The following is a 16088-nucleotide window of genomic DNA, read 5'->3' as shown; positions in this document are numbered from 1 at the left end:
TAGGCACGGGCTGAGCTCAGACGTGGAAAACAGGCTGAGCCTCAGCTTGTGTCAACTCCGGGCGGCACACGGCCCCACCCCAGCCCACCAACTCCTAGTGCCAACGGAAGACCCCTCAAAGTGGTCGTTTGGCCAACCCTAATTACAATATTGATGCTAATTGGATGGTCAGTTAGCAAAGGACCACTGGCTAGGACTTGAAAATCTCTGTTTAAAATTATTTCTAGATTTTAGATGATGTCATGTGTTACGACAGGATTCCGTTTGTCTCTAATATTCGCAGAGCCCTTTAGAACTCCTGAATCCTCTGGAAAGCCCTCTAAAGCTGGTCGATTATCAGTTTGTGCCCATCGTATAGGTAAAGAAACTGAGACCCAGCCTAAGTGGTCTGGCGAGGTCATAAGAAAAAGCATGTGGCAGAGAGTCAGACTCCAGGTCTGCCGGCCCTCACCCTGCGAGGGGGAGAGGATACACTGAGCACGCACCCACTAGGGGAGGTGGTAAAGTAACAATAATAGTGATGTGTCTCCTTGGCTGGAGGCATTGGGACACAGCCCTTGGCCGTGTTTGAGGCTGCCGCCTGTCCCAGGGCCCAGAGCCCCTCTGAGTCCTGGGGGCTGTTATTCCAGGGAGCAGCCAGGGCAGTGGCGGGTGGGGAGTGTGAGAGCCACAAGAGGCTCCTGGTTTACCTGGCTCAGCCCCTCGCTGCACGGGGAGAACCACGTCTCAGCACAGGTCAGGGGCTTGTCCGCGTCACACGGCTTGTCAGCACAAGCAGCCCCGTCCGTTTAAGACAGAATGCAGTATAGGAGTCTCTCCATCTGGGTGGAGGAGGCGGGAGAGAAGAGGAAAGGCATCTTGCCAAGGAAGCTCTAAAGTCGGATGGCGCCCCTCGAGTCCTCACCCAGGAGTGCCAGCTGGGGAAACTAAATATTGCACCGCTAGCATATGCTTCCCATGGGGAGACAAAGGAGCCGGAGCAGAGCCTGCAACAGTTTGGCAGCCACCAGACTGTTGAGGTGTGGACGTCTCCAGTTAACATACAGACCAGAAAATGTGTGGGCGCACAAACACCGTATATATCACACAGCAGGCGTGGGCATGCTCCAGGAAACATCGCGACTGTGGACATTAGCTGGGAAAGGGAATTGCCGCCTCCCGGACGTGGATGAAGATCCACATTCATGAACATTGACATTAATGATGTATTGACATCACCAGCCGATGAACACAGCTGAAATGAACCGCACTTGGGTCAGACTGAGCTGTGACAGGTGCACGGGCAGGCACATCCACACAGCCACAGTCTTTCATTGATGTGTGTTTGTTGAGCAGTTATTTTGTGCCAGCGGTGTTCTCTGTGCGGAGAATAAAGCAGCGAGCAGAGAGACAACATGAGCTTAAATTGTAGGGCGGGAAAACCAACATGTACAAAATGAAGGGTTTGGGGCAGAGGGTTTGGAGCAGAGGAGGGACATGGGTGACTTGGGTTTTTAAAGGGTTGTGCTGGATGCTGTGCTGGGAGTGGTCTGAAATGGGGAAAGCACAAAACCACACAGAGGTGACTGAGTAATCAGGTGAGACCTGGTGGCAGCTTAGCCCAGGGGTGGCAGCGGTGAGAAGCATTTGCTCTCAGTTCCATTTGAAGGGTAGAGCTGGGAGAGTTTGCTAATGAGTTAAATGTGGCGTGTGACAGAAAGAGCAGTGACAAGGATTTCTGAGCAATTGGGTGATGGAGCTTCCAGTTACAGAGCAGGAAAAGACAGAAGATGGTGGAAGGAGGAGGCTTGGGGGAGAGCTGGAGTCAGTTCAAGGTTCCTGTTGGACCTCCACAGGAAGGGACCGAATGGAACTGGATGTACAGGTCTGGAGCTCGAGAGAGGGTCTAAGCTGGCCACATGAACCATGGAGTCCTCAGCATACAAATGGTGCTGAAAGCCAGGAGATTAGACATGTACAGGTAGAGAACACAAGAAGTCTGAAAACTGAGCCCTGGAACCAAAAAAGTGAGTGAAGTCTCAGAACCCACATGAAGAATGTGCTTCCAGAAGGAGGGAGGAATCAGATGTGCTAACCGTTACTGAGAGCTCAAACAAAATGAAATCTAGGAAGCACTTACTTAGGGATTTGGCAGACTACAGCCCATGGGCCAGATCTGGCCCTCCATTTGTTTTTGTGAGTAAAGTTTTATTGGAACACAGCCACACTCATTTGTTTACAAATTGCCCGTGGCTACTTTCAAGTTTCAGTGGTAGAGTTGAATAGTTGCAACAGAGATCATGTGGTCTGCAGAGCTTGAAATATTTGTTACCTGGCCCTTTACAGATAGAGTTTGCCTGGGGCTGGCCCAGTGGCCTAGTGGTTAAGTTCGCACGCTCCACTTCGGTAGCCCAGGGTTTGGGGGTTCGGATCCAGGGCACAGACTTACACACCCTTCATCAAGCCATGCTGCGGTGGCATCCCACATAAAAAATAGGGGAAGATTGGCACAGATGTTAGCTCAGGGCCAATCTTTCTCACCAAAAAAAAAGAAAGAAAGAAAGAAAGAGTCTGCCATGCCCTGGATTATTGCATTAACCAGGTCGAGTTCACAGGTGACTCTGACAAGAGTTGGGGGCAGGGGATGCCTGCTTGGAGTGGGTTCAAGAGAGAATGAGGGGAGGGCCGGCCCCGTGGCTTAGCGGTTAAGTGCGTGTGCTCTGATGCTGGCGGCCCAGGTTCGGATCCCGGGCTCGCACTGACGCACCACTTCTCCGGCCATGCTGAGGCCGCATCCCACATACAGCAACTAGAAGGATGTGCAACTATGACATACAACTATCTACTGGGGCTTTGGGGGAAAAATTAAAAAAAAAAAAAAAAAGAGAACGAGGGGAGGCAGCAAGTTCTGATATTCCTTTTGAGGAGTTTTGCTTTAAAGGGAAGTAACTAAATGGGGTAGAAGCTGGAAAAAACCAGTCAACAGAGGGCGTGTTCAGACAGGAGAAATAACATCTTTGGGTGTGCTGATAGAAATGATCCTGGAGAGAGGAAACATCTGGTGATTCGGGGAAGAGAGGAAGCTGTGCTGGGGTGATGTCCTGGAGGAGGTGAGAGAGGCTGGGATTTAGTGCACGAATGTGGGGTCGCCTTAGAAGGGAGCCGGCAGCTCCGCCGTGGTGGCAGGAGGGAGGAGCAGGTACAGACACTGGGGCAGGAGGTGGTACAGGTGGCCGAGGGAGCTTGTGGAAGTCTGATTGCTTGTTTCTCAGTGAAGGGTCCCCGGCTAGGAGTGAGGGTGGGGAGGGAGGGGAGACGGGGGAGAAATGCATGAAGCCGTGCAGCACATGGACCAGGGCAGGGTAGCAGGGGGCTGGCCCACTCAGGGCTGTGCTCATGAATTGCAAGTGTGGCTTTCCTCCAGCCACAGTCAGCTGTGTGGCGTGTGGACCTGATTTAACCGGGGCTGAAGTTCAGGCTATTGTGTATGATGAAGCCAGAAAGGGCAGGGAATTGAGACCAGTAGAGGGAAGATGGTGACATAACGATTCACTCCTGCGCCTGCTCTGTGTACGGCATTTGTTCATCAGCTAACATTTATTGAGTACCAGTGGTGTGCCAGGCATGACTCTAGGTGCTTGAGACACAAGGGAGCCCAATCGGCCAAGATGTGGGCCCTCTGTGGGGTGTGCACTCCAGCAGACACTGGTACCCGGCGGCCTGGCTGCAGCTCAGCCATGTGCCCCTTGGGGACCGGGGTCAGGGTTCAGCCCCTTGTGCCATTTGCACAGGTGTCAGTTCCTCATCATCTCACGCAGGTCTGCTGAATTCTGTGCACACACGTAAGACCCACCTGCTGAGGGTGCCCCGTTTATGTGTGTATAATGGCCCTGGGTCTTGGACCCCAGTCCTCCCCCTGCCCACGAACATGACCCCAGCCATTGCCCCTGTCTCCTACATCATCGCTTTCCTCTCTCCATGGGCAGGCATAAGAGCATCCTGACATACGGTTCATCTTTTGGATGCTTTTCCTGACCTCATGTTTTCTTCCAGCTGTCACCCATGTCTCTGGTTGGTCCCTTTACAGCAGAAATCCTCAGAAGAATCTTCTGCACCTGCCCCCTCTTCCCAGTCTCTCTTGAACCCATTCCAAGTAGGTTTCCACCTCCCCCCCGCCCTCCCCAAAGCTCTTCCTGTCCAGGCCATGTAATTCCCGTGTTGTCCAGAGGGTCTCAGCCTACCTGGCTTAGCACCAGCATCTGACGAGCGGATCGCTCCCTCCTCCAACGAATGCTTTCTTCTCTCGGCTTCCTGCGCTGCCTGTTCCTCCTCTCTCCTTGCTGTTCCAACTCCTCTCCCCAACCCCTAAACACCCAGGCCCCAGGACTCACTCTTCTCTCTCGACGTTAATTCTCTTTGGATGTGCTCCCCAAACACTATCTGTGTGCTGATAACACCCAGATTTTAGCGTTTGCCTTGACCTTTCCCCTGCACGTCAAACTCAGCGGGAACGTTGTCTGCTGTCGTGTCCCCGTTACTCTGAATGGACGGAGTGAATGAATGAGGGACTTAATAAATGACTCCCTCAACTCTCGCTCATCTACCCATATCAGAAGACTCTGTAAAAAAAGGGGGGGTTAGAAAAAAGCAAGGATTTCCTGGTAACGAGATGTCCTAACCACCGTTTGCATGTGCCAGGCAGGGGCAGTTTTATTAGCTCTTTCTCATTTTTATGAGCTTCCTGCAGGCAGACTGAGAAATTAAGCCAATGGCATGCAGAAACCACTTCTGCCAGCAGGTGGCGCCAAATGCTCTCTAATCCTGCACGCGGCTGGGGCTTGCCGCTCCTGGAGCTCAGTTTGGAGAGCTCACACAGTGAGGACTTGCCTGCTTCCCTGGCTACGAGCGTTCTTCTCCGCTGCCAGTGAAGTAATGGGAAGCACTGTGGAGCACCTGCGTGCTGCTGGCCTAAACCTGCTGCTGCCATGTGGTGTCTTCACTCTTTACTCCTTACGACCTCTGCTCCCCACCTTGGTCCTGAGATGTAGGTGTCCTTAACCCCACTATACAGACGACAAAACTGCGGCTCAGGGAAGTCACCTGGCCAAGTCGCACCGTTAGTAAGTGGCACTGGGGTTCAGCCCAGGCAGGCCTGCTGTCATCGCCCTGGCCGTCCTCTGCAACAGGCTTCCCCAACTGTCATGTGCGGGTGACTCACCGGGGGCCTTGTCAACCTTCAAATGCTGACGCAGCAGGCCCGGGGTGGGCCTGACCCTCTGCGTCGCCAGCCAGCTCCCAGCTGACGCTGATGGCCTGGTCCTTGCTCCCCTCTCTTCGTGGAGGTGGACTCGACACTGCATTTATCTCCACATCTCACCTTTTTGCAGAACAAGATTGGTTTATTCCTCTGGTAACTATGTTCTGAGGCTGATGTGCCTCAGAATTAAGAATTAAGTGCTATGCTTAATCCTACAGGCACTGCAGACACAAGGGGTTTGTGCCCTTGTGGGGTTCACAGTCTAGCAGAGACTGGAGTATTAGCTGTGAAAAGGAAGGTTCTGGAAGGGTTTCTAAAATAGCTCTTAACTCCTTCTACACTATATCCCAGGTAACTCACATCTCCCGTCCAGTTGTGTGGATGGTATGAATGAAGGTGTCTCTGAGACCCTGGGGCAGGCAGGGCAGGAGGGAGGCTGGCTGGCTGTCCCCCTCACTCCCGCAATTGTCTGTGCCCACAGATTTATTTCTGGGAAGCCCAGCTGCAGAACGTCACGGAGCGGGTGAAGACCCTTTTTCTGGCCGAGAACGGGGTGAAGCTCAAGAACCTGACTGGCTACACAGCCTACATGGTCAGCGTGGCAGCCTTCAACGCGGCGGGGGACGGGCCCCGGAGCGCCCCAACCCGGGCCCAGACCCAGCAAGCAGGTGGGGAGAGCGGCTGGGGGGAGGGGGAGGGGCAGGTCCCCAGAGTGTGGAGGAGGCCCACCTGGCGCTGGCTCCTGCGGGGAGTAGAAGCAGCTGCCTCATCCCAGCCGCTGAGAGATCAGGGCTGGTCCCCAGGCCCCGTGGGACGCCCTCCACAGTGGGAGGGCACAGCCCACAAAGAGGGGCCTGCATGTGAGTGCTCAAAAGAGAGAAGCTATCCCCATAAGGCCTTGGGGAGAGCCCCCAGATCTCGCTCGTCCTCCCCCCATCTTGCCCCGGGTAGCCCACCTTGCCAATGGCCAGTCCACCCCCCACCGGCCCACTTCTGCTCTCTGCCTTGCTCCCACCTGGCTTTCTTACATCTCCCCTTTGTTCATTCCACGAGTGTTTATTGAGCCTCTTCTGTGGGCCCACACTGTGCCAGAGGCTGGGAACAGGGCAGTGAGGGAGTCTGGCAAGGCCCCCACCCTAGGGAGGGAGACACATGATGAACAGTGTCTAGATGAAGTAACCTCAGATGGCCGTGAGTGGGAGCAATCTCAGGACGGAGGTAGGAGGCGGACGGATGGCTGTGGATAGTCTTGCCTGCAGAGGCCTCGCTGAGGGGCTGACATCTGAGCTGAGATTTGAGTGACAAGAAGAGACCAGTCGTGGGAAGTTCTGGAGGAGGAGTGTTCCGGGCCGAGGGAACAGCAGGTGCAAAGGCCTGGAGGCTGGAGGGGATTAGAGGAACAGAGAAAAAGCTAGGTGGCTCACAAGAAAACGGGTGAGAGGTCCTAGGGGGTCCGGGGGCCTTGGAAGGAAGTTTGGGATTGATTCTGAGTGTGATGGGAAGCCGTTGGTGGGTTTAGGCAGTTGGGCAACAGGATCTGGTTTATGTTTAAAAGATAGCTCTGGCTGCTGTACAGAAGACAGACTGATGGAGGGGAGAGGATGGAGGCAGGGAGGCCAGTGAGGATGGCGGGGCGGGGCGGGGCAGAGGAGAAGGTGGTGGTAAGAATCCTGCTGCCCACACGTGCAAAGCCAGCTCTCTCAAAGCCACTTCTCAGGCAGTATTACTCTTGATCCTTCCGGAAGCCCTGGGGATGGGCTGGGCAGGCTTTACCCCCACTTCATGATGGGCAGGGGTGGCCTTCTTGCCCAGGGCCCCGCAGCCAGTCAGTGGGGGAGCAGAGGCCGGAGCCCAGGATACCCGAGCTTGTTCTGGGCTGTCTTCGCTGCACCAGTCCCCCCTTTGCTGCCATCGAGTCCTCTCCCGTGGATTTGAATACAAGCCTTTGGTCCTGGCCTCCCTTGAGCATCTTTTCCGCTGCCTCCCATTGTGTCAATTACTTTTTCTTTTAAAGAGAGAGCAAGACCCGTGCAGTCTGTTCCTAAGTACTGTCTTCTTTGGGGACAAGCTCTGGCTCCAGGGAAATCCTTTCCGTCCCCTGGCTCCCAAGGGTCTGGTCTGTCTGTCTGCCTATCCCAACCACTCTGTCAATGTCATCAGCCATATGTGAGCCCCTGGGAGCCTGGAAGCTTCCGTCAGCAGGACAAAGTGTTCTGTCCCACGTCCCTCTAGCCAAGGGGAGGCAGGAAAGGCCCCCTGAGCTTGCCTCCCTCCTTCAAAGACGGCTCCCTGACGCCGCCTCCCGGAGCTGGAGCGGAAGCAGGGTCCGGATTAGCTCCGGCTCCGTGGGGGGGCGGCACCGGACAAGAGGACAAGAATAGCCTGGTCATCCCGCCTGGAGCCAGCTCAGGATGCTGCCGAGTTGACGCTTCCTCCCTTCCTCTCTGTCCTCCCCCTCAGACACCTCCCCCCATGTTTTCGGGGATGCTCCAGGGTTCTCAGGCCAAGAAAGCATCTCTTCCAGAGGGTTTGCTGTCCCTGGCTCTGGCTGCTCCTGACAGCGTAGTCCCTCCGCAGCAAGCCCCAGGGCCCTGGGGACGAGAGAACGGCCACGTCCACTGCAGTTCTGGCATCTTCTTGTTCAGTGCCCACCTAGTGTTCTGAGGCCTGGCCCCTCCCCACCCCCTCCTCCACCAGGGAAGTCGAAAGACAAGCCCCACGAAGCCAAGACCTTGCCTGGCCCCGCAGTGACCCTGGGGTGCAACACGGCATGTCCCGCACTCCTAGCCAGGGCTCAGAGCCAGCAAGCAGGAAGAAGCCTGCGTTCTCCAACTTTAGGGCAAAGAAAGTCCCCTTTCCTCCCAGTTATTGGACTCTGTTATTGAAAAGTGAGTGCTCGTGACATCAGTGGGGGGCAGGAGGGTCCGATGACCTCTGCTGACCCCTCCTGCTCTCTCTTGCACGGAGCCCTGCTCTCCTGTTCTTCCAGGGCTCAGACCCAAATGCCCCTGCTCGTTCCTCAGAGCCAAACGCAGGGCTTTGAACGTCCACAGAAGGGGAAACGACAACCCTGTGCTGTCTCCCCACAGCCCCCAGCGCCCCCAGCTCGGTCAAGTTCAGCGAGCTGACCACAACCTCTGTGAACGTGTCCTGGGAGGCCCCGCGGTTCCCCAACGGCGTCCTGGAGGGCTACCGGCTGGTGTACGAGCCCTGCACCCCGGTGGATGGTGAGTGGGGCCCTCCCGGCATGGCTCCCTAAACCCACCCTTCGCAAGGGCTCTCCCTCATCCAGGGTCCCCTCTGCCGTCACTACACAGAGTCTAGGCGGCGAGCGTCTCCGTGGTGTATAAACGGGGAAACTGAGGCCCAGACAGGGGAAGGGGCTTTGCCAAGGAGAAACAGCAGCAGATTGGGGCAGAGTGGGAACAGCAGCCTAGGTCTCCTAACTCCCAGGAGAGAATTGGTCATTTATTCTTCCCCATCCGTCATCGTCAATGGAAGATAGGAGGAGCTTAAGGGAAACCTGAGCAAGTCATAGCGCCCCAAGGTGGATGGGTCTCTGCCAGGACCATGAAGATGGGGCGCCCCTGATGGTCCCGTCCTGTGCGTGCCCCCCACCCTTAGGGTCGCAGCCTTACTCCGGGTTCAGCCTTCTTTCCCTTTTGTGGGATCAAGAACTCCTTTGAGAATCTGGCAGAAGCCTTGGAGCCTCTCCCCAGAAAGATGAACAAGGCTGGGGGTCACTGCCCCCCGTTGCCCTCTGTGAACCTCAGATCAAGGACTTGTTCTGCAAGTTGTCTCCCTCTCACCCTGAGCCCTGCTCATCTGAGAGCCCTGCCTGCGGCCCTTCCTCCAGGCCCTGGCTGGGACCTTGCCCCACTTGTAGGCTCCTGCAGGGGGCTGCCCACCATGGCTGTTGGGGGTGAGCCCACAAGTCACTGCTGTTTACTTAGAGAGGCAGAACCCAGCAAGGCCTTGGGGGTGTGGCTGGCCTACCAGGTGGCGCCCTGGTGGCGAGAGGTGACTGCCTCTGGGGTCATGCCCTCACTCTCACCCCTCCCTGACAGCAGACCCTGCCCAGAACAAGGGGCGGAGTCCTGGAAACGCCACAGTGGCCAGCAGTTCTGGGTCAGCAGAGGGAACAATGGCCCTCAGTCTTCCCCGCCACCACCTGCGTGCCAGCAGCTTGCTCGTTCTGCAAAGCAGGACCGTTTGCTAGAACACGGAGGGGAAGCCAGGCCCAGGAGAGCTGGTCAGGTGCAGGACCCAGGAAAGGGCCATCTCTCCTGGGGACAGAAAGGAGAGGACAGAGGTTACAGGGATGAGATGCAGGGGGAGGGGATAGGCTCTCATCACAGTGGCCTCTGCCTGGCCTGCCCGGGGAGCCCCCACACCTGGAGAGGTGTGAGCTCTTTGCCTTCTGGTTCCTCAGTCCAGCAGGGTCTGGACCACAGGGCTGACTCCACGCCCTCAGGTATTCCCGTCCCCCCTGTGGTAACTGAGCTAATAGGACCATCAACTCTGGGTGCGTCTAGACGATGCCCAGCCTGGCCAGCACAGCACCTGCACCCCCGCTTCATGCCTCGGCCCTGGTTCAGGTCCACAGCAAACAGGCCTCCCCAGAATCCAGCGACCCCCCTTTCCTGTAGGGAAACCAAGGCCCAGGCAGATGAGGGGTTTGCTCAGAAATGTCGAGAAGCAGGTACCCCAGAGCTGCTGTTCCAGGTCCTGAGGCCCATCCCCACGTCACCTCACAGGTCACTTCATTCCTTACGGAAGGGCCTCTTGAGCACCCATTGCTCTGTCATTCAGGACTTCGTTCATTCAATAAATATATCAGGCACCTACCACGTGCCAGGGCCTCTGTTACTTTATTTAACCTCATGCCATCCTGTCTGAGATGCTGTTGATACCTTCATGCAGTAGGAGAGCAAACCGAAGCCAGGAGAGGGGACATGTGTGAAGACTCCCAGGGCCAGTGCTGGGGTCTGAGCCCAGCCCGCAGGCTGCAGAGCCGTCTCCCAGCGGTGGCCAGCGTGCTCAGCGGACGTGGGAGATGAAACCCAGTCCCGGCCCTCGGCGAGGCTGGCGGACGGGAGGACTTTGGCTTGTGAAGCACAGAGCACAAACTCCCACCCCTGGAAACCATCGCAGCCCTCCCTCTAGCTGTCATGATTTGGGGCGCAGTTGATGGAGGGCACGGTGTGGGTCCCCGGTTCTTGCCAGCACTGGAGGAAGGAGGGAAGCCCAGGCGAGCTGAGGTTGTCCTCGGCTGTAGGGACTGCCTGCAGATGTGTCCCCCCAGCTCTGGACTGTGCTGTCTTTACAGAAGCACTTCCTGAAAGATGATTCTTGGATTTCAAGTTCTGTGGGATGTGACGTGGGGGATCAAAAACTTGGGGGTATGTTTGGGGTACCACGGTTAAGTTAAACAAGATGGTGAGTTGTTTTTTCCCTCCAGATGCTAAAGGGTCCTGTGGTTATTGAATAGACAGACAGACAGGATGCAGCTTTTCTCAAACTTATTTAACCGAGGAGCCCTTTTTCCTGAGTACAGCCTGCAGGACTGTGTTCTGAGAAACAATCTGGGGAACATTGCTGTGTGGCCAAGGGTGCCCGTCCAGCCGGATTTCAAGGGGCTTTGGCCCCAGCCGGTGTCTGCGCTCTCCTCCCCCATGGCCTTTGCCTGCCCTACAGTCTCCACACGCTGTGCTTTCTCCCCAGGAGTCAGTAAGATTGTGACAGTGGACGTGAAGGGGAACAGCCCTCTGTGGCTGAAGGTGAAGGACCTGGCAGAGGGCATGACCTACAGATTCCGCATCAGAGCCAAGACCTTCACCTACGGCCCTGAGATCGAAGCCAACGTCACCACAGGCCCAGGAGAAGGTAGGGGAGCATCAGGGCAGCGCACCACTGCTGCTCTTCACGCACAGCATTCAGCCCCCCAAGTCGGAAGAGGGTGTCTGGAGCCGTGCTAGAGCCTGGAGATGCAGAGAAGAGCAAGACAGAGTCTCTGGCAGAGCTCATGGGCTAGTGGGGACTGCAGACACACAGCAGAGCCATGGGGAGGGAGTGAGGTGTGGGGCCTGGGGGCAAGAAGGGTGGGAGGTGAAGGGGGGGCATTTAAAAGAGGTGATTCAGGAAGACTTCATGGGGTGGGGTATTCTGTGGTTTTCTAAAGGCGGCTATGGCACAGGAGGACCCACAGGGGTGGGGGAAGGCGGGCCAGGCTGTGGAAGGTCGCCTGTGCCATCGGAGTGTTTCTCAGGGTGCCACTATGTCAGAACCCCCGGGGTTCTTGTGATAAGTGCAGATTCCTGGGCCCCAGGAAACCAGAATCTCCGAGCATCCACCTGGGGATGTGTCTGTGAGCAAGAGCTGAGGGTGGCTCTTTGGTACCCACTGTGAGAACCACTGCTCTGGGGGGAGGGAGGGGGTTGGGGCACGGGAAGGAGACTCTGGCCAGGCAGGAGGCAGGGGCACCTGTCAGATTGCATCCTTCCTGGACAGAGGTGACAGGGGCCAGCATGGTTAGGTGGAGGAGAAGAAAGGAGCAAGGATGTTATAGGCCAGGCCCCGTGCGCTGGGCCTGAGGGAGGAGGGACGAGACCTGAGGAGCACGGATGCCACGACCAAAGTGGGGGGCGGGGGGGAGGGGAGCACTCGGCACCAGGGAGGAAAGAGTGACTCAGTTTGGGCTTTGTGACGCCTCTTGAGGTCATCCTTGAGCTGGGGGACTTTTTCAGGGTGCCCACAGTGGTTGAGGTTTAGCTCTCCAACGTCCCTGTCACCCATGCAGGATGTCCCCCCCGAACACAAGAGCCACCTCCCAGGCCACTCTGCTCCCTCGCTTGCTCCCAGAGAAAGTACACAGCCCATCCCAAACTTGCCCTGAAATTCCTCGCCCTCCTCCCCTCTTGCCCCCCCTCCTCCCCCTCCTCCTCCTCCTCCTTTCCCCTTCCTCCTCCCCCTCCCCTCCTCCTCCCTCTCCTCCCAGCCCCATCAGCCAGGCATGGACAAGGCCTCCTCTCATCAGGAGCCGGCTTAGCCCAGCCTCTGGGAGGTGAGCTGGGCCTGGAGGGCTGCCACTCCTTGCCTCTCACCTGTCTGGCAGGTTTCCCTCCCTGCTGGTTCTGGCTGGCCACTCTTCACTTTCTCTTTCTGGGCGCTTTCTTTTCCCTGCCTCTTGTTCTGCACAGGAGTTGTCTGGCCTCTGGGCTCTGCTGGAACAGAGCCTGCAGGGCTGCAGGAGGAGGCTTGCCCGGGTACTCTGCCCTTCACCTGCCCCCAGCCCCTCCCAGTTCACCTCTCACCTGAGCCAGCTTCCTTGGGAAACAAAAGGAGGAAGAGAGCTGGCAGGGACACGAAGGGCCAGCCAAACAGTGGCATGGGGACAGGAGAGGGCTGTCTGGAGAACAGGCTGTTCTAACCTGAGGCTTGAAGTGTCCCAGGCTGGGGGTGGGAGAGGGGGTGGCAGGAAGTACAGAGGAGGTGCAAGGCCCCTGAGAAAGAGCAGAGCTGCGCCTGGCGGGTGTTGGTGAGGAGGGGTCTGCAGGGCAAGGACGTGCAGCCAGGCATCCTTTTCCCTCCAGGCCACGCAACAGCTGGACGTGCTGGAAGCTTCTGGTCCAGGAGATGACAGTTCTTTCTCTCAGCCTTGAGTGCTGTCCTGTGCAAAATGAGAACTCAGAGTCCTCAGAGCCCCCACTGCATTGCTCACACCTCCCTCGGGCTGTGTGCCACACCCCCTGATCCTTCAGGCACCTCTGCCCTGTGCTGTAGGCAGGATGCACCTGAGGGGGGGAGGGAGATGAGGAGGGAGGAAGGGAGGAAAGAAGGAAAGAAACAAGGCCCTCTGAGGTCACAGGCCGGGACTGGACGTGGGCCGGGCAGTGGGTTGCCAAGCTCTGGTAGTGGCCTCTTATCCAGCCTGCCGGCTCTCCTGGGCCTAGGAGATGCTGGACTCTCAGCTTCTTTCCCAGCGTGCCTCCACAGGGGCCACCCCACACTCTCTCAGCCAGCAGTCACTCACCCAACTCACTCCCTAGCGTGTTCCCTCCTCCTACAAGCATGTAGGAAGCAGCTGCTGTGTGCCGGCCTCTGGGGATGCAGGGCTCCACGTGTACTGGGGAACAGGCATGTGGTGACAGCATCTGGGGGCCCTGGGGGCACTGGGAGCCCTGAGGATGGGCACTGGCCTGTGCTGCAGGGCACCCCCAGAGAGAAGGGTCTCAGGACCCTTGTAGACAGAACAAGCTCACTCTTCTTACTACAGAAATAAACTCCTCTCTCCTGCTCTGGCTCCTGGGGCTGGCTCCCTGGGAGGCAGGGTAACAGGCTGCTACCCTGATGCGCCCGCCACGTCAGGAGAGCCATCGGCGGGGCCCAGTCCTTCCTCCATCCTCTTAGCAGTGGAGGCCCTAGGGTCTCCTGTGGTCCCAGCCTCCTCTCTGGCCCAGCCTTATAGGTAGTGCAGCTGGGGCTGGGGCTGGGGGATTTCAGGCAGGAGGTAGGGGGACATTGCCATCACAGGCCAGGAAAGGAGATGTCGGGGGGCCCTTCAGGCCCCCAAAACACAACCCCTCCCTTATCGTAGGCCCACTCCACCATCATCACACCCACCTCTACTGCCCCTTATGATGCAGCTCTTCAAGCCTTACATTCCAAAAGGCCCTTACAGATGGGGAAACTGAGGCACTGGAGGGCTATGTGCATTGATCAGAGTCACCCATCTAATAAGTTCTGGTCTGGAACTAGAAACCCAGGCTTTCTGACTCTGCTTCAGGGATCTTTCTGGCATCACCCCATGTACCTCTCCTGCCCTAGAACTTGGAATGTGGGGCTGTGGGTGACCCGGAGGAGAACACAGTCGGGTCTGGCAGGCCCGGCCTGAGACTCGTTCCTCGGGTGTCTGGGGTTGGTTTTGTCACCTAGCCCCTCCTACTGAGCACAGGGGCTCCCTTCCAGCTTCTGTACAGCCCCTGCCCACTGTGTGCTGTTTGCAGGTGCCCCGGGACCGCCTGGAGTGCCCATCATCGTGCGGTATAGCTCGGCCATCGCCATCCACTGGTCCAGCGGGGACCCCGGCAGAGGGCCTATCACCCGCTACGTCATAGAAGCCAGGCCTTCAGGTACACCCCGCCCCCAGCTGAGCTGTCTCTCCCTCTGGATCGAGTCCACATCTCCCTCCTTCCCGAGTCCCTCATTGCGGCGCTTGTGTCCTCGTACGAAGGCACCGTGCTCCTGGGGGTGAAGCTAGAGGTGGCCTCCGTGGTGAGTGGAAATGGGGAGTTGCACCCTTACTTAAGGAACACCCAGGAGGCCCCCCAAGAATGGCACTTAGCGCCAGGTGAGGACCGACTCCAGTCGAGGATCATTCAAGAAGCCAGAGGAGCCAAGAGTTGGGCTCCTGTTGGTTAAACGCCCGTGTCCTCCTCGCAACCCCTCTGACCAATGCCCGTAAAGAGGCCAGCTGTCCCCTGGAGACTCCAGCTGCCACCTTAAGGCCTGTCTCTGCCATCATGACTGTCTCAGCAGTTCCTGTGACTGTACCAACCTCTCCTGTCAAGCCTGAAATCGAATCACCGTAACTTCCAAAGCCATCAGGAGACAAGCGGCTGATAAGTCGCTCCAGGGGTTGCTGCGACACCTGCTCCTCTGGCTCCCCTTACCCCCAGGAGCCCTCGGCCACCGCCAGCTCCCTCTGTTGCTAGGTTTCCAAGTTAATCAGAGGTGCCAGAGTCAGCGACGGCTGGAGGCTTCTTCTTGGTATTCCGTGGATCCATGATTAGGTGATTGAAGTCAAGAAAGAAAAAGAAAGACTGTTGCTCCGGCATGAACAGCAAATAATAATCGTAATGGGAAGTAGCCAGGCATCTCAGTAGCTAATACTTCTAACAGGGAGCATTGAAACATGCCATGACAAGCTGTTAATACCCCGGGGTAGCTGAGCTCTGATCATCTCAATAGCAAATAGTTTATTCCAGTGGTTCCAGAAAGCCACTGCCGCTCCATCATTGCCTTCTCTCAGGCTAATCACTGCAGTCGCAAGTAGCTAATACATCTAGCAGCTCAGATCCAACGTGTAGCCAGAAGGTGTACGTGGGCTTGGCTCTCTCCCCACTCCAGATGGTCCCTCCCAGGCCCTCCAGTGCTGGCTGCTGAGTTGGCCAGGAGACCAACCACCGGGGCTTCTCCCAGCCAGGGCCTGAGCTTGTTTTTTCCACCCAAATTGGCCCACCGGGGTGCCAGGCTGTGGAATGTTGGCTCTGGAGTTTGGCACTGCTGATTTTCCATCAGTTCCCTGGGAGGCCCGGCATGGGACCTGGTGTTCTGGGTCTGGGGGCCATGACTTGGTCCATACAGGTGGGATCAAGGGCTGAGTGTAAGAGGAAGGACCAAGCCAGGAAGGCTGGCGATGGGACAGAAGGCAGTGAGGAGACGATGGAGGGCAAGGGGGATGTCTTGCCTCTCCCATGGCTGTGTGAGAGCAGCCTACCATTAGGGGGTGGGCATCTCCCCCTGCTGTGCCCCTGGCTGTACATCCTCCCATCCTCAGGATGAGATGGCTCCCCCTGCGTTGCTTGTGCTTCGTGCTGGGCAGAATCAACTAAACACACCCACTTTTTGTGAACTGAGAGGAGTCAGGCGCTGCAGACCAGGGAGGGATTTACTGGAGGTTATAGCCTGTGGAACCCACCCCACACATCAGCCGACTCCCAGGGCTGGAGGCCAGAGCCACGGCGTAACATTCCAGCAGCTTGGAATGGCCTGGCCCCGTTGCCCCAGCCCCACGCTTTGTTTCTGTGTGGGGCGGAATGAGGGGGGGGGGTCAGCCAGCAGCCAGGAGGCC

The 16088-nt window shown here is 57.3% G+C and overlaps 1 protein-coding gene across 3 annotated transcripts in view; it reads left to right on the top strand.

Annotated features, from left to right (window-relative positions):
* Positions 1 to 16088, top strand: part of SDK2 (sidekick cell adhesion molecule 2) — a 269870-nt gene that overhangs the window by 232522 nt on the left and 21260 nt on the right. For 2 of the 3 annotated variants that reach the window (XM_087441505.1, XM_014789208.2), the window contains 4 exons: positions 5718 to 5904; positions 8326 to 8463; positions 10961 to 11122; positions 14242 to 14367. In XM_087441505.1, the coding sequence (XP_087297631.1) occupies positions 5718 to 5904; positions 8326 to 8463; positions 10961 to 11122; positions 14242 to 14367 (613 nt within the window). The remainder of the gene's footprint in view (positions 1 to 5717; positions 5905 to 8325; positions 8464 to 10960; positions 11123 to 14241; positions 14368 to 16088) is intronic. The other variant, XM_087441506.1, reaches the window with a different exon arrangement.

The sequence above is a fragment of the Ceratotherium simum genome, chromosome 16 (genome assembly GCF_057802395.1).
Source record: "Ceratotherium simum simum isolate JZ-2026a chromosome 16, ASM5780239v1, whole genome shotgun sequence".
Lineage (NCBI taxonomy): Eukaryota > Metazoa > Chordata > Mammalia > Perissodactyla > Rhinocerotidae > Ceratotherium > Ceratotherium simum.
This window is presented reverse-complemented; position numbering and strand designations above follow the sequence as displayed.